Source organism: Ranitomeya imitator, chromosome 2 (genome assembly GCF_032444005.1).
Source record: "Ranitomeya imitator isolate aRanImi1 chromosome 2, aRanImi1.pri, whole genome shotgun sequence".
Lineage (NCBI taxonomy): Eukaryota > Metazoa > Chordata > Amphibia > Anura > Dendrobatidae > Ranitomeya > Ranitomeya imitator.
Window position 1 is genome coordinate 802,960,170 of NC_091283.1, and position 27,262 is coordinate 802,987,431.

The window sequence follows — 27,262 nt, forward strand, 5'->3', positions numbered from 1 at the left end:
GCTGCTACTTTTAATCCGCGATTCCGCACGGAATTTTCCGCACCATTAGCATAGCGTTTACATTGTACTGTAAATCACTTGCGGATCTGCTGCGCTTCTGCGCGGCAAAAAAAACACTGTGGATCTGCAGGAAATCCGCAACGTGTGCACATACCCTTAAAGTAAGAGTAGTTGTTCAGCAGCTGCGGTGCGTAATACACAGTTTAATATCTCTGCTGCTGCGGAACATCAGATTCCACACATGAAATGGTGCAAATCTCTTCTAAAGGCTTGTGATATTCTTATAATTTACAGTGGGAGGTACTGACAGATGGTAAATGGTACTGACGGAGAATTCGGAGGATTTTATTCATATTCTGTGTATGGTGGATTTTTACCAGAATATTCCAATTTCCCATGTTTGTGCCCCCTGCCCTATTAAAATAATAACATATGTCTGTGCACGCTTGTTACTGCGGGCATCTGTTGGCAGAATGACCACAGCCGTCTATGGTCGGCCTGACTGCAAATACCAGAATGTGAACATGTTATGATAGATAGATAGATAGATAGATAGATAGATAGAGGTATCTATCTATCTATCTATCTATCTATCTATCGCTGCTAAAAGTCGGTGGCATTCACCTAATTGCAGGTTATATGACTGTAAATTTGCACAAACAGCCCTGGATTATGCACTAAAAATGAACGCCGAGCTGGTTTCATCCCAAATTAAAACTTGCTTTAGAGTCTATTGTAAACATTAACTTTTGCAGTGTTCCATTAATATCTTGTATATCCTGTACATTCAGAGGAACTTTCCAAATCTACACGCATCTAGGCAATCAGCCTAACGTATACTACCTGTGCATACTTTATTGATTCCACGGGGCCTCAATTAGCAGACAGAAGTCAAATAGAACGTCTTTTAGGCCTCTGTTTGGCCGCCATGCGTCTGAATATTATTAAAGGTGTTAACCCATCTAAAAGGATATATCTGCAGTCACGCTTTGTGACTGCAGACTTATGAATCCTCCCAGTGCACACACTGTGCGCCGAGAGTATTCGTCAGTTTCTTAGCCAGGACCAGAGGGTACATATACGTTATGGTTACTCCTGGCCAGAGCCCATCCAGTGGGCGCAGCCTCACACTATGCCCGCCAATCCTGGCTGAGAAATCGGCAAATCCTCGCGGCGCACAGTGTATGTGCTGGGGGATTCATAAGTCTGCAGTCACACAGAGTGACTACAGACTTAGCAGTTTAGACCAGACAACCCCCTTTCAGTTGAGGTTCAAAAAAAATATAGTGATCTCCTCTGAGAACTGTGTTGGAATTTCTAAGGGGTATAGTTTCTCTTTGTGGAGAGTGACATTCCATCTCTGGCTTGTCAAGGTAAGGAGGCTTATTCGCCGTGCAATGCTCCTCTGGGAAATTAAATATGCAAATTGCCTCTTCTGAGAAAAAGAGGACTTAAACTCCATAGCGCCACCTGTTGGAAGTAGCGATCCTACAAGTCACAATCAACTCTTTAACGAGTCATGCAATATGACTTAGGATTAAAGCCAAATGCGAATTGAGATACCGATTTGGCTTTAATCCTAAGTCATATTGCACGACACGTTAAAGGGTTGATTGTGACTTGTAGGATCGCTACTTCCAACAGGTGGCGCTATAGAGTTTAAGTCCTCTTTTTCTCAGAAGAGGCAATTTGCATATTTGGAATTTCTAAAAATTCCAGAAAAATAAAATTCTGACAATTCTCATCAGAGTCATTCTGGGCACAGTCTTGCCACTGATTGTCTATTTTTACAAATATGTGGTTTGTTATGTTTTTGTGGATGTCTAAAAAAAAACATGACCACTGCCAAGACGGATCAGAGTGACTCCATCGGCATCATTCAAGAGAAGGGCTCCATCTGTTGGGGTTTTCAGTAGAATCCCGTGTTTTAGGGGAGATTCCAATCGAAACCCCAACATAGCGCTAAGAGGAGAGCATTGTATGTTTGTGAGCCTGGGCTACTGCTTTGGGAAAGAACAGAAAACTGTGGTTTACTACACAGAGGACCACCGCAAGAAAAACGTAAACCGTGCCTTATTTTTTTATATAAAGGTGTCCTACAGTGCCACAACATCCAGAGACAGTGATTGATGTCGATTCCATAGACCTCACGAGTGTTTATGCCCACCAGCAGCCATAAATGCTAAGTACACTTAGTTTTCTTCACTCCTCTTCTTTGAGCTGTTGTACCACTTGAGGATGGCAGTGCCGGCGGTGCTGGCGACAACACAGAGAGCCCCGCCGATTGTTAGCCAAGTCGGCGTTTGGTGAAAGAAAATAGACTGAAAAATAAAAGCAAAAACCACATCCATGCACCTCATGACGGATACTGGCCCGGCCTTCTCAATCTGTAAAGCCTTTACCAAAAAGGCCTGACCTCCCAGGCCCAGAACGCCTATAAATACCAGAAGCCATCTGTCTACTCCACAGTAAGGTAAACGCCAGACTCCAAGAGCAGATACAGCAATGACAGACTCCACGAGGCCAATGACGGCGTAGTACCAGATGGACAGAAAGTAATGCACCGACTTGCCCATTTTTCTCAGCACCACAATAGTCAATGAAGCACCAATGGCACCGGCCACTGCAGCAATAGTTCCCTTCATGTGGGTGGAGTAGTCACCCTCAAAGTCATCACCGGTCGACCCAAACAAAAACGGAGGCCGGGCTATCAGAACGACTCCTACTAGGGTGAAGACCATGAACACGATGTCCCAGATTGTACACTTCTCCTTGAGGAAAATGCAAGCAAATATGGAAGTAAAGGCCGGGCTGCTGAACATGATAACGGTGGCGTCGGCCAAGGGCATGGACTGGACAGCGTAATAGAGCAGTATCATGGCAGAGGAGCCAAGAAGTCCTCTTAGGAAAAGGAAAATTCTTTGATCCTTGGGTCCTAAGAATCCAAGTCTGTAAGGAGTAAAGGACAGAATATTATCCACAGAAATTTAGAATCTGACTGATACATAATCATAATGAGCAGAGATCTAAGTAATAACTGCACCGTTGCTCTATTATGTGGGTAAACTAAGGTCCTCAGACGTTAAAAGTTGATGAAAATGGCAAATTTAAACCAAAACAATTTTATCAAGGCAAAGAATTTTTCATTTGAAATTTAGTAGGCCGTTTTTTTTATTTTTACGTCTAAAAGTCAAATGAAAATTAGTTGAGCCATTGTGCACACTTGGGTTGTGCAATGGATAGCACTGGAACCCACTGACCTTTAGTGGAATCATTTGAAATCTGACTCGGTCTAGGTACTGAAGAGCCATCTCTCCCACCTAACCAAATCCTACGCATGCCCACCTAGGCTGATCATTCATGCACGTTCAATGGCTAACCGCAGGGACTAGAACATAATATACAAGCACGCCCAGATACTCGGATAGCACCCGAGCAGGCTCGGACAAGACATTATCCAAGCACGTTCGCTCACCACTACATGTCATGTCAGAAAGCCTACAGAGCGCAAAGAACCTACGCTCTAAATATTTTTTAGATCAGATTTTAGATTTAGTCTTGTGGCTTACTTGAAATAAATTAAACCCGGAAGCACAAGGAACAACTGGAACACGCAACGTATCGCGCTGATTTGCACAGAGTGCATATCGTCCACTAACTTAACCAACAAGGCGCTAGATGAGAAGAGCAGAGCAGACACAACTGTGTAGAAGATGCCAAGACCTGGACATTTGCATTTCTTTTTTCCTGCAAAGAAAGATAAAAACAAAGTATGAGAAGAGTGATAAATTAAGAGAGGGTTTTCCAATACTTCTCCGAAATCCCATCCAGCATTCTTTCTATGCCTAAAAAATATTTTTCCAACATTCTCACCTTACAGAAACGTCACCATTATTGGGTAAATGACGGCCCAGCTTAGGCTACTTTCACACTAGCGTCGGGCTCGGCCCGTTGCAGTGCGTCGGGCCGAGGTTACCGAAGCTAGCCCTGTTTGCGCCGCACAACGGGTGCAGCGGATGCAGATTTTCATCGCATCCGCTGCCCCATTGTGAGATGCGGGGAGGTGGGGGTGGAGTTCCGCCGCGCATGCGCGGTCGGAAAAAGTGGTCCGTCGGCAGCAAAAAACGTTACATGTAACGTTTTTTGCTCCCGGCGGTCCGCCACAACACGGCGCAACCGTCGCAATGCGTCGCTAATGTCAATCTATGGGGCAAAAACGCATCCTGCAAACAACTTTGCAGGATGCGTTTTTTCCCATAAACGACGCATTGCGACGTATTGCAAAAAACGCTAATGTGAAAGTAGCCTAAATGAAGCCCTTCCTTGTTTTTTTCCATAACTGCACCCACACCACCTAACTATCCATCACAGGCTGTACTACCTGTATATATAGTTCACTTCCACACAATTCAAACTCCTGTTTTCTTTCATTCAGACATCATCTTCATTCCTATATCTTATCGTACATTATATTCCTCTATGCTTTGTTATAATTGGATTGTAAGTATAAAGTTCGGGAGAATGACCTCTCTTGTCCTTCATTATAACTGTATGACAGGAGCTGCTTCATCATCATCAATAATGGTGATAGGAGTTTCTGTCTTTCCCTATGGAGAAAGCGTGTGCTACATACAGAAACTTCTGGTGACTGAGATTCATAGAACATGAAGGGTTTCCCAGAGGGTTACCATGAGATAACATAACCCAACTGAATCAAAAATATCCATGAAATTTCAGAAAGAAAGGGAAAACGACATAAGGCAATACTAGGTAAATTATAGATATTGTGAAACTAGCGACAGAATGAATTAAAGAAAAAAAAAAACCAAAACACTGAAGTGGTCATTCTAGTGTCTCACGGGAGGTCTTTGCTCTTTTCAAACCCTGGTAAATAGGAAGTCGTAGCGGACATCATTTACTTGTCTAGTCGGACGTGCGCTCGGAGTCATGGTTTGTCATGTATCTGCAGTTGTATAGTAGAGGAGGGGAGTCAATACTAGAAATGATGAAACTTACAGGCCGATGGTGGTCACATCGGAATAAAAAAAGGAAAAGAGCAAGGAAACAAAAAGACAGTAAGGTGACAAATTACAGGACCAGGAAGTCTTTATTAAAAAAAAAAAAAGATTAGGGCCGTGAAAAACACCTTTAATATAGTTTATGTGATAAAAACACACAAACACAAAATATCATGTATACAAAAGTTACATAAAATTTTCATTCTCAATGAATCGGGGGCGTCTGACGAGTGGCGTACGCCTCGCCGCAAATCTGACTCCAGTTAGAGACTGATGTAACATTTCTGGGGTAAGGAACGGCGCCATGCAACAGAGCCATAGACTTGTAGGGAATGTAACCTCTATAAAAATCACACAGTTAAGTGTTCTTAATCATTGCTTTCAGAAACGGAAGTTTAATCAAATATGCTAATCAGGGAGCTCGGTGCACCCCTGGTGTGGCCAAGATGCTCAGTGCACCGTTTCTCTGGTTTTGCACCTTTCTGCCTCCCTCACTGGTGATTCCCAGCACTGGACTGCTTGGCGTGAGCACTACCTGCAGAATCACCAGTGAGGGACATGAAGGGGGGGGGCATGCAAAACCAGTGGTTGGAAAGGTGCACTGGCCCTCTCGGTCACACCAAGGGTGTACCGAAAACCCTATTTAGCATATTCGATTAATCTTCAGTTTCTAAAGGTGCAATTTTTATAGAGGTGTTATCCCCTACAAAGTATGCAATAAGAGCGCTTTCTCCTAATATCAAATATTAATCAGTAATTGCGACATGAAAATACAACTAGAGTATTTGTTTATGATCTCAAGGGGGCTCTCACCCACCCACCACAAGAGAGCCCCCAGTTGGGTCTGTCATCATGTCCGTCCTTTCCACTGTGTATTGACCCTTTTTTTGGCTGTATCTGCGACAGACCTACAAGGCAGACGATAAAGCCTGAATAGAGCTGTTTACAGTATAAACTTACAGAGCTCCGAGAAAGAAGAAACTGTTCTACACGGAATATACACAATAGAGTTAAAACGGAGGATCATTTTGGACTGTACTAAAATAAGCAAAACACATAGCAATATGCCTGCGGGGAAGCAAATAGTTATGAGCAAACATAGCTTTAAATTCCAATGGTGCTCTGATTTTATTCTAACTGCTCCTCTGAGCGCTCCGCTTTTTTCTTTTTTTTTAATCCGCCAAGCGGTTTCAGAGTTATGAGATTTCTTTATTTGTTGCTTCTTGTTATGGTCTTTACTAAGGGCACGTGACTCACAGGGTAATAATGCTGAGCAGCTTAAGTACACGCCCCCGAGGATCCTGTGAGCCACACCCCCTTTATAAAAAATATATATACTCGCATCTGAGACATCTACTATCCATTTATGGCATATCGCATGGATGTGTGATAAATCTCCGACATGGGAATATCCCTTTAGATGGTTAATAAAACGACCTACCCTAGCTGCACTCTTTGGGTAACTGCACACAGTACAGTGCGGATTTTGTGCATTGCTTTAATTAATACATGAAGATTTTGTTGCAAAATTTCTCCTACGCATAGCAAAAAGCGACATTTTCAATGAATCCCTCCCAAAGTAATGGCACATTGCAGATCTTAAAAATCAGCATCGCAAGTCAATTACCGCATGGAAAACCTTTGTGACGTGAAGATGAGAATTTGAAAAATCTCATTACATTTGCTAGTAATGTATTACTGCCTGGAATTTTGCAAATCCGAGCAGAAAATCACCTTGATGTGCATTTACCCTTAGGTTTTACGTGGAAACTGAAGACACAGCACTTATTTGAAAGTACAGCTCATGCCTTCTCCATGGTCTACACATGACATAAGGGACTTTCCTATGTTAACCCTTCATGGCGTATAGACAGGATTAGAGATGTGCGGCAGAGGGTTATGGAGCGGTGTTTTCCAAAAATTACAACCCAAATTTGTTATTATAACATCCCTTTAGCAATCAAATATTAATTTAAAAAATTTTATGAGGTTGAGACGACCCTTTATGGAGAGAGTAAGTGCTCATTCAGACATCAAGTTTTTCCTCTTTAAGAAGGATTTCCCTGTTTTTCATGGATAGACCTCATACCTATGATAGCCTATGGAGTTGTTCACAAGTCTAATTTTTTCCCCGGATCGAGAGGTCCGCACAAAAGCATGGATACCTGCCCAATATTGACCCGAGTGTCAGATCAAACTCGAAAATACAAGTTTATGAATCTGTAAAAACTGGACAGCCCTCCAATGAGACCCATGTACTGTCTGTTTTTCTAGCACTTTTTAAAACTCGGACAAAATTCTGATTGTAAAAACTGACACTGACCAAATCTCTGATGTTCGAAAGAGCCGATTTACCAAACTATCTGATACAGCGCCACTTACAGAGGTTGTCCACTATCGTAACATTGATGACCTGCCCTTACACAGGTTGTCCACTACCGTAACATTGATGACCTGCCATTACACAGGTTGTCCACTACCGTAACATTGATGACCTGCCCTTACACAGGTTGTCCACTACTGTAACATTGATGACCTGCCATTACACAGGTTGTCCACTATCGTAACATTGATGACCTGCCCTTATACAGGTTGTTCACTACTGTAACATTGATGACCTGCCCTTACACAGGTTGCCCACTACTGTAACATTGATGACCTGCCCTTACACAGGTTGTCCACTACCGTAACATTGATGACCTGCCCTTACACAGGTTGTCCACTACCGTAACATTGATGACCTGCCCTTACACAGGTTGTCCACTACCGTAACATTGATGACCTGCCCTTACACAGGTTGTCCACTACTGTAACATTGATGATTTGCCCTTACACAGGTTGTCCACTACCGTAACATTGATGACCTGCCATTACACAGCTTGTCCACTACCGTAACATTGATGACCTGCCCTTACACAGGTTGTCCACTACTGTAACATTGATGACCTGCCCTTACACAGGTTGTCCACTACTGTAACATTGATGACCTGCCCTTACACAGGTTGTCCACTACTGTAACATTGATGACCAGCCCTTACACAGGTTGTCCACTACTGTAACATTGATGACCTGCCCTTACACAGGTTGTCCACTACCGTAACATTGATGACCTGTCCTTAGGATATACAATAGGCGAGTACGGTACTCCACGGTGTGTCGGGTGCTCGGATAGGGTCCCACCCCATATCACTAGCAGAAAAGAATCCAGAACTCCAACTCTAAAGGAGATCTTGTTTTATTCTAAACAATCCCAAAAATGTGCAAAATGTGAAGCTTTGGTTGATATGAACTTCCATTTTCTGCATTTCCTATTGGACTCTCTCGTTATGCTTTATGTCCATTCCACCACTACAGTGGAATGTAAAAGCTGATCTCTGGCTTCCTCTTCATGTTCAGTTTGTCCAAAGGCGGATACAGCGCTGATTGCGTGCCGGCGTCACGTCACAAAACCGCATCGTAGACCGAGGACCAACACCACAGGAATGTCATCGTCATGGGAGGTGAGTATAGGCTTTATTACTTTATCAGGGCCGAACATTTACTCTAAAAAGGGGTTGTCCTAGAAGTGGACAACCCCTTTAAGCAAGTTGAAAATGAAATGATCTCTAAAAGGCCTAAAGTTAAAGATGACACATTTCCTTTGTATTTTAGGCAAAATACAAAAAATTAACAATGCAAAAAAAAATTGATAAACACATTTTTATTACACCCTAAATCAGTGGTCCTCATCCTTAGATTGGGAGCCACTAGTGGCTCATAAGCCCATGATCTGTGGCTCACAGCTGTCTTCCAGAATGATGCTTTAGCACCAGGACTAGCAAAAAGATATGAAGAGCAGGTGGACAAAAGAGTGGCTCAGTGGTTAGCACTGTTGCTGTGCAGCACTGGGGTCCTGATTTAAATGCCACCAAGGCAATATCTGCAAGGAGTTTGCAGGAGTTTCCTCCCACACCTCAAAGACATGCTGACAGGGAATGTGGATTGTGAGCCCCAATAGGGACAGCGATGATAATGCATGTAAAGCGCTGCGGATACTACGTGACTGCAGACATGTCAATCCTCTCAGCGCTGTGAGGATTCGCCAATGTAGACAGTCATGTCCCACAAAAATGGGATTTGCATACCTCCGGACACATTCTGACTAGACGTGTCCAGCCTCGCTCAATACACGTGCATTAACGGAGACCGCACAAGTCTAGTTGGCACGTGACAGCATGTATGCAAATCACATACTTGTGGTCACACGCCCAACCAGAGCAGCGTGCACTGCACACAATGAAAATATTCACAGGTCTGCAGTCACATTGAGTGACTGCAGACTTGTACCCCAAGGCCAGACAACCTCTTTAGTGTTAACATGCTTGTGTATATGACGTACGTGTGGATACATAGACAAGGCATAGTGTAGAGGGGGTCCAGACATGCCCTGTACAGTGGTCATTTGCTCTCAGGGTCTACCTCCGAGCACAGGGAAACAATACACGAGGTCATGTCATAGGGAGGTGACTGCAGGCGCACAACAGTATTACTGATACTACTGATACGACAGGCGGTACTGACCATATCTCTAGCATTTGGCAGAACTTGTGGGTGCTAATCAGCGACTTTAATCAGTTCTACAATATGTCATTAACTGCACCTTTATTCATTAAGGCTAAGGTGTAAATACATTTTGGGTGTCAGCATAAGATTAAGCCTTCCGGCAGGAAATTACCATACATTTATTTTCCAGTTTCTCCCTGCAGCCAGGGTTATCTTATTTAGGTTTAGTTCAAAATTAAAGTATTTTTCATCGGTGTAGAAGATGGACTGGCTACTGGCAGCACCCGGACCAATATAAAGGTACCGTCACACTCAGCAACTTTGCAACGAGAACGACAACAATCTGTGACGTTGCAGCGTCCTGGATAGCGATCTCGTTGTGTTTGACACGCAGCAGCGATCTGGATCCCGCTGTGCCATCGCTGGTCGGAGCTAGAAGTCCAGAACTTTATTTCGTCGTCAGGTCGGCGTGTATTGACATCAAAAGCAACGATGCCTGCAATGTTTTACATGGAGCTAACAACCAGCGAGAACGATAAGCGAGTCGCCGTTACGTCACTGGATCGCTCCTGCATCGTTTTGGAGTTGCTGTGTTTGACGTCTGTACAGCGACCTAAACAGCGACGCTCCAGCGATCGGCTCGTTGTCTATATCGTTGCAGCGTCGCTGAGTGCGACGGTACCTTTAGTCAATGGCACACTTCAGCCAGTCCTTGTAAAAAAAAGAAGAAAAGAATGACAGCATGCACTAGTCAAGTCTGATCTGCAGAAAAGACTAACCCAACAAACGTAAAGGGGTATTCCAATAAAAAGAAGTAATCACTTTTAGATTGCTGGGGGTCTGCCTGCCGGGATCACCAACGATCACTAGAATGGGGCACTTTTATCTCTATTAGGCCGGGGTCACACTTGCGAGTTCAATGCGAGAAACTCGCGCATCAAGTCGGGACTTGATGCGTGAGTTTCTCGCATTGAACTCGCAAGTGTGACCCTCGGCCTTACAATGAAGTGGCAGTGGGCTTGCTCGATCATTACTCCATTCATCCCCTCGGCAGTCCCGTAGAGAATGAGAGAAGCAGCGGTTGCTCCATTGTGACGGGGATAAAAAGTATCCCGTTCAGTGAGGCGCTTACACAGGATGCAGGAGGAGTGCAGGGAAGCGGACGCCGGGGGACGTGACAGGCACCGGAATGTAAGTATGTGTTGTTTTTTTTTTTTTTTTACATTTACAATGGTAACCAGGGTAAACATCGGGTTACTAAGCGCGGTCCTGCGCTTAGTAACCCGATGTTTACCCTGGTTACCCGGGGACCTCGGCATTGTTGGTCGCTGGAGAGAGCTGTCTGTGTGACAGCTCTCCAGTGACCACACAACGACTTACCAACGATCACAGCCAGGTCGTATCGCTGGTCGTGATCGTTGGAAAGTTGCTGAGTGTGACGGTACCTTTAGTGTTAGGGACAGGGAAGGAGCCCCTGGTTCCGGGTCACCCGACAACCGAGTGGTGACAGATTCTCTTCAAAGTGCTTGTCTACTCTTAAGAACTTCTTTTTGTTTGAACCATTTCCCAACAAAGGTGAATATGGTTTCCAAATGATCAGCTGTATTCTGGGGAAAATGTTGCGTTCCTCTGTAGTATCATCAAAGGTGAAAAGGGGCATTACATGGAGCCGTTAGAAATACATGGATGGTGTGTGTAATACAGATATGCTGGATATCCTCCAGAGATAGGGCTGTTCATTCTAGCTGTTCAAAACTCCAAAACCTTGAAAGTTGGGTCTGGCGGCGGATCAAGCCCAGAGACGCCCATCAGACCGGACCAGACTGTATGAGGACACTGTAAAAGATATTTTTGCAGCTGCGCAGAGCGGGTTGGAGATTCTTATACACCTTCCTAGAATACTGTGAAACAGGCGGTGGCCGTGCTGTATATTGGGGAAAGCCAGACTTCCTGTAGGATCTCAGATATGTGCGCTCCTTATATTAAAGTTAAAAAAAAACTGTGTCAGAGCCGGCCGTAAAGCTTTACCGCCGGCGCTGACAGTCAGTGCAGGGAAGCTGACGGCGGGGGACGTGACAGACATCGGAATGTGGGTATGTACTGGTTTTTTTTTTTAACTTTTACAATGGTAACCAGGGTAAATATCGGGTTACTAAGCGCGGCCCTGCACTTAGTAACCCGATATTTACCCTGGTTACAAGTGAACACATCGCTGGATCGGTGTCACACACACCGATCCAGCAATGACAGCGGGTGATCAGCGACCAAAAAAAGGTCCTGATCATTCTCATCAGGCCCCTGCTGGGAGATCGTTGGTCGCTGTCACACATAACGAGATTGTTAGCGGGATCGCTGCTACGTCACAAAAAGTGAGACGTTGCAACGATATCGTTAACGAAATCGTTATGTGTGAAGGTACCTTTATACAAGTATCCAGCAGACAGTACAGAGCCGGGAGCTGTCAGTGAATTCTGCAATCTCATTCATTCTCTAGGTCATCAGAGCATTTGTTGTATGGACACCAAACAATAAGCGTCAATCACTTATATATCAGCAGGAAAGCTAAATATATACAGGACAGTTAACTCATAGAAAGCAAACACGGCAGGAAGAGATCATCACCGGCCCCATCCCCCATCATTACGTCTATGTCACCCTTTCCCTGAATGACTACGATCTGCACTACTATCTATCTAAGAATGTGAGACCTCACAGGTCTGTTCCATGAGCTCGATTTCTTTGCACCATGTTCTGCTTACAGTAAAATCTGTTCTGAAATCTGCAGCATAAATTGATACTTGCGGGTTTGTTTCCCGGAAAGTAGTGCAGATGATTTTCAGTTTGGAAGAGTCATACAGAAACCCCCTGTGAGTAAACCCTGCAACATGTGCTTTACTCACCCTCCCTGGGTCCTGTGCGGAGTCTGTTGCTGCTCACATTGTCTGCAGCCAAAAACTCCGCTCAGCAGCTCTGATCGCCTTGTGCTGTCAGCTCAGGTGGAGGTGAACCTGACTTGGACAATATGGGGGCTTTCACATCGCGTCTTGGCACTAGTTCATTGGTCCCATCGGGGCTTACGTCCCAATAGGATTTGGGCATATTCGCCAACTGGGCCACAGACTATAATGGTGCCACCAGAGCGAATGAGAGCTCTGCCGTGCATCATACTGGAGGCGGACATTCACACGTAGTAGACTGCATCTGGGTGTCCGTCTCCAGTGGGCGTACACACCCGAAAATGATGCACGATGGGGCGCATGTTCACTCTCTTGGCACCATTATAGTCTATGGCCTGTGAGGCAGTGACCGAAGTCACATGTGAGGGTTGCTATGTGTCCCCCCAGGATGCGCACGGAGGTGTATTGAGGCCGTGGGAGTAAATTGCAGTCACAGGCATAGCTGTGATTGCAATGCAAAATAAAAGTAAGTGTTGCTCTTTGGCAAGCTATTTGTTCAAGGATGATTTAAGAAAACCTGCTCTGGGCTTTTATTTTTGTAAGACTACAAAATGGTAGTGGGGAAGTCCGTGCCCTTTCCGGTCGGGTTTTCCATGTGGCCTACTGCCACAGGTTCCTTGTAAGAAGCCCTGAAGCAGAGGGTTGGGTGTATCAATATAAGTTTGGTTTTGTAAGTGTGCAGAGCTCCACCTGTGTGAGGCAACACAGGCAAGCGGAGCTGAAAGGCTTGGCACCCACAGTGTATACGGCGGTGCAGTCGCCCACAGCAACCGGTCTCGGAGGTGGACTGGCGTGTTTATCGGGTGCAATCTGGAGGATATGTTTACCGGCTGTGATCCGGAAGATATTGTGTGCTGTGTATTTCTGGGAGTTGGACATTAAAACACGTTTTGCTTTGAACTTTGCTAGGTCACTGCCTCATTACTGCACAATGTGGATAACACTGCACTACAGGCCCCTATGGCGCATACGTCAGAATCCCATTTTGCAGGGATTTGAATGGAAACCCTGATGGGACAAGTGCCAAAACAAAATGAAAGCACTCTAAAGAACTCCGGAGCAGAAACAGGAGACTTAACACTGGACCTGAGGAACGTGAGCAAAAATCACTTTATTCCAAAATCGGAAAAAGCCTTCTATGACTATTTCAGGCTTCAGCAAAGTCAAAACTCAAGGACCCCGGACTGGTCACATGGAATCTTACTTTACGGTGTTTCCCCATCATAACATTTTACCATGTACAAATAACATAATGACCCATCACACAACCTCCTCAGGTCCAACGCTTGTGGGCTGGGGGTCACATTGATGTGTCACAGGTATTCTGCAGCCAAACATCGGCCACTGATCGTCTGCAGCTGATCCGTGACCGGATGTGCGGGTTTCAATCCACAACTTATCAGTTTCTTTTTCGGGTACAATGAGTATTATACGCAAATTTTTCCACATACATTTGAATTAGATGTGCAAAATCCCCAGGTAAAAATCACCACATGACTATCAATAAAGTTTTGTCAAAGCCAAATACCAAGAAGTATCAAAAACAGAACAGCTTTATTGAAACATGACACAGCAACAAGAGACAAAAACACGATAAACCAAAAATACGATAAAAATCCATGTAAAAAAATGCAAGTAACCTAATTTACTTAATAGGTGAAGAAATGTTTAACAAAATCTACAACATCAAAAACTCATCAAAAGCTCATTGTGGGAATGTAGCTTAAATGGGGCTCTGAAGTGAATAATCTGGGGTTGTCTACTAGTGGACAACTCCTCTAAATGTAGTCTGTCAGTATAAAATTACTGGTCAAGCCAAGCGCCAATGCTCAGTGCACCCGTGGGACAGCTCCGTGCACCCGTGGGACAGCTCCGTGCACCCGTGGGACAGCTCCGTGCACCCGTGGGGCAGCTCCGTGCACCCGTGGGGCAGCTCCGTGCACCCGTGGGGCAGCTCCGTGCACCCGTGGGGCAGCTCCGTGCACCCGTGAGGCAGCTCCGTGCACCCGTGAGGCAGCTCCGTGCACCCGTGAGGCAGCTCCGTGCACCCGTGAGGCAGCTCAGTGCACCCGTGAGGCAGCTCAGTGCACCCGTGAGGCAGCTCAGTGCACCCGTGAGGCAGCTCAGTGCACCCCCGAGGCAGCTCAGTGCACCCCCGGGGCAGCTCAGTGCACCTTCCCACCTATCTCATCCCTCTTCTTTTTCCATTGACACCTCTGGATTTACAGAAGTCATAGAGCAAGATGAACGGAAAACAAGTAGATGGAAAGCTGCTCTGAACTGATGAAGGGTGCCCTGAGCATCGGCCCTTGGTTTGAACAGTAATCATATACTCATAGACCCCTGAGGAGTGCACCATTCTCCACCCTGTTTCCTGCTTGCTGGGGGCAGGCCGTGGTGCATGATTGACAGGTCGGACCAGTAGCATCGCTGTCCCGAATCGTGCACGCTCTGATGCTGGTACGTGAGGCAGCTTCGCCTCTGAGCATCGGAGGAGCACAGCAGCACTGAAGCTGGCCGGGACGGTGGTGTTAGCTGGTAATCCCGGCCAGCATAAGTGCTGCTGTGCTACTTCAGAACTGCAGTCATAAAAGCTCACTAAGAACGATGGTATTACCTGGGCAAAAAAAAAAAGAAAATACAATTTTGGTTATGGTGGAGGGAATTTTCACAAACAGTATATTAGACAGCTGTTCCGTTTTAGAGGTGGCTTCAATTCCGCCCCTCTGATGGGAATTACCATTTAAGCAATACTCAAGGAAAAATGTTATTAGAAGTCCAGACTGTGGTGAGGATTGTGATGGCGGGTTCCCCTGCTCTGGGCACAACTAATTATATATTTCTCCCCTGTCACTTTAACACTAGAAGTCCCAGAAATTTCGAGTTCCAAAGGTTCCAAAGGTAGAAATGTTAAATGACCCCTCTCTGGGACTTCTAGTGTTAAAGAACTTGGAATAGGGATTACATTAAATCCCGGGGGCGGCAGGTTACTGCGGTTACTGTTTGCCGTCCACCTCCTTTGGAGGAAATTGCTGTTTAATATATGTGTGGACTTTGGTCCAGGCTCAGATTTACAAGCCTTTACTAGGAAGCTGCTGATATCGGTTATCACACCCGCTCTGTGTTCTTTGTGATAGTTCTGATCAAACTATTATTAAAGAACTAATAAAAAATACTCTTAGTAGGGCTTGTCTCAAGTTCTTAAATGGTTAAAGCTGTAAACGACTTTGCAATTTATTAAAAATTCTCTCTAGTCTGAAGAACAAAGGGATGTTTAATGTTATTGAGTACAACTCATCGCCTAGGTTACTGGCCACCTAGCCTTGTCAGAGTGGTCGGTTACCCAGGCAACGGGCGCACACCACTAGCAGGCTCTATCGGGTCTCTTTGAAGCCGCCTGTAGTTGTCTGATGCTGCAGAAGCAACGTTACTGAGCCGAATGGGAGAGCGCCGGACCGGTGGGACAGAGACGTGGTCAGTCCGGACAGTCAGTCTAACGCCCCTGACAAGTATGATGGCGGGAGGCAGAGGAGCGGTGCTCTCGTTAACACAGAAGATAGGGACACTCCTTTAAGCTGGGCCTACCCTAGAGTACAGCGACTGTCAAGCAAGTTGTCAAGCAAGTTGTAAAAAAATCGGATGCGGGTGGACTTCTTGCAACTTGCTAGTCACAGTCGCCGCACACTTGTGGTTGCAATGCGACCCCGTTCACGTGTATGGAGCCCAGTTACGGCTTATTAAAAAGCGTCTGATTTTTCCACGTACGAGAAGAACGGACCTATTACTCTGATCTGACTTTGATCAGAGCGTGGTCCGAGTGTCATCCGTTTTTCTCCATCTCCTTCCTCCTGACAGTCCGTGAAAATCAGACCTCATTTAGATGTCACCCAAGTGTGGCCCAATTTTTTTTTCCCACGGACCCATTGATTTGAATTGCCGATTTTGATCAGACCCTCGGATCAAAATCAGATGTCTCCAAAATTTTCCATGGACCACTGGGTCAAAGGAAAAAAAATAAAAATCGGACATGTGCACAGTCCAATAGAATATTATAGGTACGAGTGCTATCTGTCAAACCCAATTGTAGTACTCGTACACAAAAATAGGACGTGAATGAGCCCTTAAAAGGGTACTCCCATCTCCAAGATCCTATCCCAAAATATAGTAGGTGTAATAATAATAATATTAGCAAATACCTCCAATGAAAAATGCAGTATAGTTCTTCTGATAAGCTATGTGCAGGGAAGTGCAGTAGCTAAGGTATCAAGATTCAAGATTCAAAGAAGCTTTATTGGCAGGACCAAATACACATCAGTTTTGCCAAAGCAAGTGTATAGAGGCAATAGGGATAGGGACTGTGGGGATGTTAGGTAGGAGCTGTGGGGGAGGTGGATGGGGCAGATCCAGGGTGGGGGCTATAGTCCATGGCATAGGGGAGGTGGATGGGGCAGGTCCATTGTGGGGGCTATAGTCCATGGCATAGGGGAGGTGGATGGGGCAGATCCATTGTGGGGGCTATAGACCATGGCGTAGGGGAGGTGGATGGGGGCAGATCCAGGGTTGGGGCTATAGTCCATGGCATAGGGGAGGTGGATGGGGCAAATCCATTGTGGGGGCTATAGTCCATGGCATCATAGTTCTCTTTCTCGCAGTCTATGGCATTCGCTCACATACCACGCTGCTATCTCCACCGCTCTCTCTTCTTCTCCCAGCAGGATATATGTTTTCTCTTCCTCCTTCATAGTGATGAAGTCTGGGAAGAGATGTGAGAGTCTCCTGAAGTGAGTGTCCCTCACTGCTGAGTATTTGGGGCAGTGTAGCAGGAAGTGGGTTTCGTCCTCTATGGCCTCCTGATCACAGTGTTGGCACAGTCTTTCCTCCCTGGGCTTGTAGCTCTGCCTGTGTCGGCCACATTCGATGGCCAGACTGTGGGCGCTGAGTCTATATCGGCTCAGGATCTGGCGGTCTCTGGGGTCCGGGAGTTTCTCCAGATATGGGGCCAGTCTGTAATCTCTCTGTAGGCTCCGGTACATGGTCAGTTTCTGTGAGCTGATGATATCATTCTTCCAGTCACTGACATAGCTCTCCTGGCCTTCATCTGCCATCTTCCTGATTCCGGCTTTTGTCACGTTGTTGTGATTGGTGTTCTGCTCCGGTTGGGTTTGGCTGGGCTGTTCTGAGGGTTCTGGTTTTTCAGTTTCACCTACATGTATCAGGGCTTTATGGTGATGGGAGCTTGGATTGCTCCTATGCAGGTGAGCCCGGAATGACAGCGCCCTCTTTAGAACTGTTAGGTGTAGAGGGAATCTGCCCAGCTCAGCCCGACAAGCACTGTTGGAGGTGCTCCGATGGACCTGGAGAAGGTGCTTGCAGAATTCCAGGTGGAATATTTCTGTTGGACTGGAATTCCACTTTGACCAGTCTGGGTAGGTATGAGGACCCCAGACTTCGCTGCCATACAGGAGGATTGGGGCGATGATGGAGTCGAAGATTTTTAGCCAGACCCTCACTGGTGGCTTCAGATGGTAGAGTGTCCTTCGGATGGCATAGAAGGTTTTGCAGGCCTTGTCTTTCAGGGTCTCTATGGCTTGTTTGAAGTTCCCTGACCGGTGAATCTCTAGGCCCAGGTAGGTATATTTGTCCGTTCCTGTGAGGTCGCAGTTGTTGAGGATAAATGATGGGTGTTGGTCTGATCTTCTCTTTCTCCTCTGGAACACCATGGTGTTGGTTTTCTTTAGGTTGACCGGTAGGGCCCAGGTGGAGCTGAATTTCTCTAGGATTTTCAGGTTGTCCTGGAGGCCTTTCTCGGTTGGTGACAGCAGCAGCAGGTCATCTGCGTACAGCAGGAATTTCACCTGAGCGTCGTGGAGGGTGAGACCTGGTGCTGAGGAGGATTCCAGGGCGGTAGCCAGCTCGTTGATGTAGATGTTGAAGAGCGTTGGGCTTAGGCTGCAGCCTTGTCTTACTCCGCGGCTCTGCTGGAAAAAAGCCGTTCTTTTGCCGCTCACACTCACGCTGCAGCTGTTCTCGGTGTAGGAGCTTTTGATGACATCGTAGGTCTTTCCTCCTATTCCACTCTCCAGCAGTTTCAGGAATAAGCCCGGGTGCCACACTGAATCAAAGGCCTTTTTAAAGTCCACAAAGCAGGCGTATATCTTCCCATTCTTTGTATTGTAGACGTGTCTCTGAATGAGGCTGTGCAGAGTATAGATGTGGTCAGTGGTGCGGTGGTTCGGCATGAACCCTGCTTGGCTCTTGCTGAGGACGTTGTGCTCGGTGAGGAAGGTGAGGATCCTCTTGTTCAGGATACTGTTGAACAGTTTTCCCAGGTTGCTGCTGACGCATATGCCTCTGTAGTTGGCTGGGTCATACCTGTCCCCACTCTTGTGGATGGGTGTGATGAGACCTTGGTTCCAGGTACAAGGGAAGTAGCCGGCACTCAGTACAATATTGAAGAGTTTAACCATTGCAGCCTGTATTTCTGGTGGGCTGTACTTCAGCATTTCTGGTAGGATTCCATCCAGGCCACCGGCTTTTCTACATCTTATGGAGGAGAGTCTCTCGGTTACTTCCTGTAGTGTTATAGGTGTATCCACCGGGTTTTGGAAGTTTTTGATTTTTTCCTCCATTGCTTTTAGTTTCGCCATTATGTTTTCCTGTTCTTGGCTTAGTCCTTCCTTTGGAATGTCTTTATAGAGGTCTCTGAAGTATTGGAGCCAGAGGTTGCCATTTTGGATATGGTTGTTGTTTTTCTTGTCTTTGGTGCCCATGTGGTTCCATAGTTCCCAGAAGGAGTTGTCTTGGAGGGCGTCTTGGAGTTGATTGAGCTTGGTAGAGATGTAACTCTGCTTCTTCCTCCTGAGGATGGTTTTGTACTGCTTTTGTATGGAGTCATAGGCTTCCCTCAGACCCAGGTGGTTGGGGTCTCTGTGTTTCTTGTTGGAGGCTGTTCTCAGGGTCTTCCGTACAGCTTTACATTCTCTGTCAAACCAGCCATTGACCTGTGTTTCTTTTGGTCTCTTGTAGTCGACTTTTTTAAGGTCGGACAGTCTGGCCATTGCGTAGAATATATTGTTGAGGTCCTTTGCTGCTTGGCTCACTCCCTCTGGGTTTGGCATGTACTCAAGGTTGTAGAAGTGGTGGAGCATCCGCTGTATTTCAGGTCTGCTGGAAGCTTCTTGATATCTTAGTGCCGACATTTTGGACCATTTATAGGATGGAGGCCGGGTGAAGAGGCCGCTCTGCTGTGGCTTCTGAGTGGATGGTTTCTCTGTAGATTTCATGTACAGAAGAAGTTGGCTGTGGTCTGACAGGTGCGTTTGTGGGGTGACTATGAAGGCGCTGACATCTGCCAGGTTCAGTTCTGTAATGGCATAATCAACTACACTCCTCCCTACATGGGAGTTTAGTGTATACCTTCCTAAGGAGTCACCCTTGCTTCGTCCATTAAGGATATGAAGTCCTAAACTTTTACATACGTTCAGGAGCTTTCTGCCACTTTTGTTGACTGTACTGTCATAGCTGTTTCTCTCAGTGTGTACAGGGTCTTGGCCGTATGGTTACAACTCATAGTGACAGTTAGTGTTGGTAACCACGGATATCTAAGATACTGTAATGCCCTGCGCATGAGGGAAGTGACATAGCTTATCAGGAGAACTATACTACATTTCTAATTGGAGGTATTTTCTGATATTATAACACCCACTATATAACGGGATAGGATCAGGGAGATGGGAATACCCCTTTAAGGACAGTGTTGGAAGTGAACCCATCTCCCTTGATGTCATTGAACTGTGTCAGTAAATAACGTGTCGTAACTTAGTCTTTAGGCTATGTGCACACATTGCGGATTAGGCTTAGGAATTTCTGGTGCGGATTCTGCCTCTCCTGGCAGAAAATGCACCTGCGGATTTGTCGGGTTTTTTGTGCGTTTTTCCTGTGGATTTGCTGCATTTTTTACCCCTGCGGTTTTCTCTAATGGAATGGGTACAAAAACGCTGCCGATTCACAAAAAAGAAGGGACATGCTACTTCTTTTAAACCGCAGCATTTCCACACCGGATTTTCCGCAAAGTGTGCACAGCATTTTTTTTTCTCATTGATTTACATTGTACTGTAAATCAATTGCGGATCTGCAGCGTTTCTGCACCTCAAAAAACGCTGCGGATCCGCAGAGAATCCGCAACGTGTGCACATACCCTTAAAGTTTATGTAATTTTTTTTTGGCCCGAACATCCCCTTTAGACGGGATGAATGATAGAAAGAGCAGAAAATTGTTTTTTTTATCTCCTTGATCACTGTACTTCTTGCCGGTTGTTAAAACCTCCAGAGCACTGACCTGCCCTATTAATGATTGACGCCAGCCTTGTCCTGACCTGTGCGGGGCTTTATATCCCGGACCGCTGCAGTACGGACCATAAGCCGTGATGGAGAACATCCTGCACTGACTGTGAGGGGGCCGGCAATTACATGGAACATTTGGCGTGAGACCAGAACTGTGAGCACAGGATCCATGTACAATTGCATCAGAACACAATTCTGCACAGTCATCCTGAGTTACGTTTTCACTTGTGTCTGACTTTAGTGCTGGAGACTATCAGGACCGACACATACAATATTGGGAATATGTATTCACACATTTACCATTGTAATATATAGGTTAGGGGGTTGCCCAAAACTAAAATACTTTTATTACATGCAAAAAAAAACAAAACTCCTTCTCCTATCAGTCTTTATCCTCTTACTATATCGCAGCCATCATATTATATAGCACTGTGCACTTACAATTGCTCATTTTGCCTTTCTACCCAGATAATTTTTCTATTTTCTCTGCTCTATGTAGAAACAGGAAGTCTCTTGTTCCTGCAGAAATCATTCCCCTACTGACCCAGTTGCTCCCTCCTCCCCCTGCCAAGGACTTTTGCAGTGACTCATACAGGGAAAATTGACCTCCTGTTTCTACATAGAGCGTAGAAGGATTCAGCTAGTCAGTTATTAATCCCGTGATGTCATAGACCTAATGGAAAAGACAAGAATTATCCGGGTAGAAAGGTAAAATGAGCAATTGTAAGTGCACAGTATTGTATAATATGATTACAGCAATATATTAGGGTACACATTTTGATGGGTGGAGGAGAAGGGCTTCTTCAACTACCAGCGGCCGCGTGGATGCAGAGGATCGTTGGGAGTTATAGAACCACTAAAGTCTGTGATTGGCTGCAGTGGTCAGGGGACTAGAAGTCATCAGATAAAAAGAGGATGATGCAGTATTAGCATCAATTGACATCTACAGCCAAATGGAGTGGACATTGGTTCCAGACCTGTCACAGACCTCTCATAGCAGCCTTCACTAAATTCGTGGAGTCACTTTAATAATCCAGAAGAAAGCGAGATTCCAACAAAAAGATCCTTTAAAAGACACTTTTGTTGCAACACGTAGAAAAATTCATTACACCATCATAGAAAAAAGCATACGGGTTTCAGACACAGTCCTACATCATTGCCTTATATGGTATAGGACTGTGTCTGAAACCCGTATGCTTTTTTTTCTATGGTGGTGGAAGGATTTTTTTCTACATGGATTTTAATATGTCACAATAAAAGTGTCTTTTCATTGCTGGAATCTCGCAGTACTACACATCTCCGTACAATTGTTATCCTTCTCCTGCAGCCGACCTGACCTTACATTTCTATTCAGTCATTTTAACAATAACCTGTTCACGCTACTGAAATGTCTGTTTAGAAAATATGTGTATGGAATAAATGGCTCTATAATAATAATAATGTGTATCGGGATCTTTTCTTAGAATGATGTGATGCCCGTCCTCTGTTATTCCTCCTGGAAATGTATAAATAAACTGAAAACTCTGCATTTCCAGACAAATAAATACAGAGGAATAAACACGGTTCAGCGCTGACTCCCTCTGCTGCTTCACGCTCAGTGTTTTGGCTGTAGTGGCGACATCACTTTGACAACTCAAATGACCGCTGCAGTCAATCATTGAGCTCAGCGGTTTGCCGAAGTAGAAAGGACAAGCAACGACCCCTGTAACTGGCTGCAGCGGTTATGCGATGTCACCACTACAGCCAAAACACTGAGGCTGTGTGCACACGTTGCGTTTTTTTTTCATTTTTTCCCGATAAAAACGCTATAAAACCGCAAAAAAAACGCATACAATAAGTATCCCATCATTTAGAATGAATTCCGCATGTTTTGTGCACATGATGCGTTTTTTTCCGCGAAAAAAACGCATCGCGGTAAAAAACGCAGCATGTTCATTAATTTTCCGGGTTTTTTTTGGCGGATTTCCCACTACAAAATGCAAAAAACGCGGCAAAAACACGTCAAAACCGCGGCAAAAACGCGTGCGTTTTGTTTGCGGATTTCTTGCAGAAAATGTCCGGTTTTGCAGAGGAGCCAATGCAGGACCGCGGGAGCGGGGAACCATCTGATTCGTGATACTTCATCTTACTATTATCTGAGCAGTTGGACGACTTTTCTAAAACTTGGAGATTCCTTTAATAAAGCAGAAATATTAGAGACAGATACGTGAATTGGATCCAGAATTACTTATTATGTGGATAGATTGTGACACAAAGTCGTGTGAAACTACAGGGGATCATCCAGATCAGAGGCCAGGGTCTCACAACTATGGCAACCTTACACCCCCCGTATACTGTACAGCCGTATACCCCCCGTATACTGTACAACCGTATACCCCCCCGCATACTGTACAGCCCCTGTATACTGTACAACCGTATACCCCCCGCATACTGTACAGCCGTACACCCCCCGTATACTGTACAGCCGTACACCCCCCGCATACTGTACAGCCCCTGTATACTGTACAACCGTATACCCCCCCGCATACTGTACAGCCCCTGTATACTGTACAGCCGCATACCCCCCGTATACTGTACAGCCGTACACCCCCGTATACTGTACAGCCGTACACCCCCCGTATACTGTACAGCCGTACACCCCCCGTATACTGTACAGCCGTACACCCCCCGTATACTGTACAACCGTATACCCCCCCGCATACTGTACAGCCCCTGTATACTGTACAACCGTATACCCCCCCGCATACTGTACAGCCCCTGTATACTGTACAGCCGCATACCCCCCGTATACTGTACAGCCGTACACCCCCGTATACTGTACAGCCGTACACCCCCCGTATACTGTACAGCCGTACACCCCCCGTATACTGTACAGCCGTACACCCCCCGTATACTGTACAACCGTATACCCCCCCGCATACTGTACAGCCCCTGTATACTGTACAACCGTATACCCCCCCACATACTGTACAGCCCCTGTATACTGTACAGCCGTATACCCCCCGTATACTGTACAGCCGCATACCCCCCGTATACTGTACAGCCGTACACCCCCCGTATACTGTACAGCCGTACACCCCCCGTATACTGTACAGCCGTACACCCCCCGTATACTGTACAGCCGTATACCCCCACGCATACTGTACAGCCCCTGTATACTGTACAGCCGTATACCCCCCGTATACTGTACAGCCGCATACCCCCCGTATACTGCACAGCCGTATACCCCCACGCATACTGTACAGCCCCTGTATACTGTACAACCGTATACCCCCCCACATACTGTACAGCCCCTGTATACTGTACAGCCGTATACCCCCCGTATACTGTACAGCCGCATACCCCCCGTATACTGTACAGCCGTACACCCCCCGTATACTGTACAGCCGTACACCCCCCGTATACTGTACAGCCGTACACCCCCCGTATACTGTACAACCGTATACCCCCCCGCATACTGTACAGCCCCTGTATACTGTACAACCGTATACCCCCCCACATACTGTACAGCCCCTGTATACTGTACAGCCGTATACCCCCCGTATACTGTACAGCCGCATACCCCCCGTATACTGTACAGCCGTACACCCCCCGTATACTGTACAGCCGTACACCCCCCCTTATACTGTACAGCCGTACACCCCCCGTATACTGTACAACCGTATACCCCCCCGCATACTGTACAGCCCCTGTATACTGTACAACCGTATACCCCCCCACATACTGTACAGCCCCTGTATACTGTACAGCCGTATACCCCCCGTATACTGTACAGCCGCATACCCCCCGTATACTGTACAGCCGTATACCCCCCGTATACTGTACAGCCGCATACCCCCCGTATACTGTACAGCCGTACACCCCCCGTATACTGTACAGCCGTATACCCCCACGCATACTGTACAGCCCCTGTATACTGTACAGCCGTATACCCCCCGTATACTGTACAGCCGTATACCCCCCGTATACTGTACAGCCGCATACCCCCCGTATACTGCACAGCCGTATACCCCCACGCATACTGTACAGCCATATACACTGTACACCAAGTATATAGCCCCGTACACTGTACACCAGGTATATAGCCCCATACACTGTACACCAGGTATATAGCCCCGTATACTGTACACCAGGTATATAGCCCCGTACACTGTACACCAGGTATATAGCCCCATACACTGTACACCAGGTATATAGCCCCGTACACTGTACACCAGGTATATAGCCCCGTACACTGTACACCAGGTATATAGCCCCGTACACTGTACACCAGGTATATAGCCCCGTACACTGTACACCAGGTATATAGCCCCGTACACTGTACACCAGGTATATAGCCCCGTATACTGTACACCAGGTATATAGCCCCGTACACTGTACACCAGGTATATAGCCCCGTACACTGTACACCAGGTATATAGCCCCGTACACTGTACACCAGGTATATAGCCCCGTGCACTGTACACCAGGTATATAGCCCCGTACACTGTACACCAGGTATATAGCCCCATACACTGTACACCAGGTATATAGCCCCGTACACTGTACACCAGGTATATAGCCCCGTACACTGTACACCAGGTATATAGCCCCATATACTGTACACCAGGTATATAGCCCCATATACTGTACACCCGGTATATAGCCCCATACACTGTACACCCGGTATATAGCCCCATACACTGTACACCAGGTAAATAGCCCCATACACTGTACACCAGGTATATAGCCCCATATACTGTACACCCGGTATATAGCCCCGTACACTGTACACCAGGTATATAGCCCCATATACTGTACACCAGGTATATAGCCCCGTACACTGTACACCAGGTAAATAGCCCCATACACTGTACACCAGGTATATAGCCCCATACACTGTACACCAGGTATATAGCCCCATACACTGTACACCAGGTAAATAGCCCCATACACTGTACACCAGGTATATAGCCCCGTATACTGTACACCAGGTATATAGCCCCATACACTGTACACCAGGTAAATAGCCCCATACACTGTACACCAGGTATATAGCCCCATACACTGTACACCAGGTATATAGCCCCATACACTGTACACCAGGTAAATAGCCCCATACACTGTACACCAGGTATATAGCCCCGTATACTGTACACCAGGTATATAGCCCCGTATACTGTACACCAGGTATATAGCCCCGTATACTGTACACCAGGTAAATAGCCCCATACACTGTACACCAGGTATATAGCCCCGTATACTGTACACCAGGTATATAGCCCCGTATACTGTACACCAGGTATATAGCCCCGTATACTGTACACCAGGTATATAGCCCCATATACTGTACACCAGGTATATAGCCCCATACACTGTACACCAGGTATATAGCCCCATACACTGTACACCAGGTATATAGCCCCATACACTGTACACCAGGTAAATAGCCCCATACACTGTACACCAGGTATATAGCCCCGTATACTGTACACCAGGTATATAGCCCCGTATACTGTACACCAGGTATATAGCCCCGTATACTGTACACCAGGTATATAGCCCCGTACACTGTACACCAGGTATATAGCCCCGTACACTGTACACCAGGTATATAGCCCCATACACTGTACACCAGGTATATAGCCCCGTATACTGTACACCAGGTATATAGCCCCGTATACTGTACACTGGGTATAAAGCCCCGTATACTGCATATATACACATATATTATATACAAACCATACATATATATAGAAAGACTATATACGCACAATATGTGCATGTATATATATATATATATATATATATATATATATATATATATATATACTCATACACACACACACTATATATATATATACAAATACACACATACACTCTATACATACACCACACAATATATACACACACAATACATATATATGTATATACACATGCATACACTCTGTACACACAGTATATATATATATATATATATATATACATACACACATCCATGCTCCCCCGGCCATGATACGTCTATGGCGCCGGCTCTCACCCGTCGTCTCATCCGTCACCATCAGGCAGACACAGGTGTTGTGGGGGCAGCAGCACCGCTCGTCTCCAGGGTCCCGGGGACACGCAGAGGTGAAGGGGCTGTCACCGGAATCAGCAGCGTCCCCCTCCGCACGGGATGCACGCTGCTGCTGCTGCTGCTGCTGCTGGTCACTGTCCCACCTGGGATCCCGCAGGCTGCCATTATTATCATCCGGGGGAGGATTTGGGCCCAGCCCTTCGAGGGTTATGATCTCCGGCTCCTCTTCTACAACTTCCCGGTCCTCGCTGCCCATGGCGGCCTCCGTTATCGTATCAAGCCGGCAGTGTGTGTGCGCCGAGGGCGATCATCCCGGTGTCTGTGCCTTAGAGACGGCCACTGGGGGCA

The 27,262-nt window shown here is 46.2% G+C and overlaps 1 protein-coding gene across 1 annotated transcript; it reads right to left on the reverse strand.

Moving 5' to 3' along the window:
- Nucleotides 1–2,062: 2,062 nt before the first annotated feature.
- Nucleotides 2,063–27,262, reverse strand: SLC35G1 (solute carrier family 35 member G1). Its single transcript, XM_069753763.1, has 3 exons — nt 26,879–27,262; nt 3,570–3,747; nt 2,063–2,949 (listed from the first exon to the last, which is right to left on the reverse strand). Exons 1-3 carry the CDS (start codon nt 27,168–27,170, stop codon nt 2,193–2,195), a joined length of 1,227 nt encoding a protein of 408 aa, XP_069609864.1. The 5' UTR covers nt 27,171–27,262; the 3' UTR covers nt 2,063–2,192.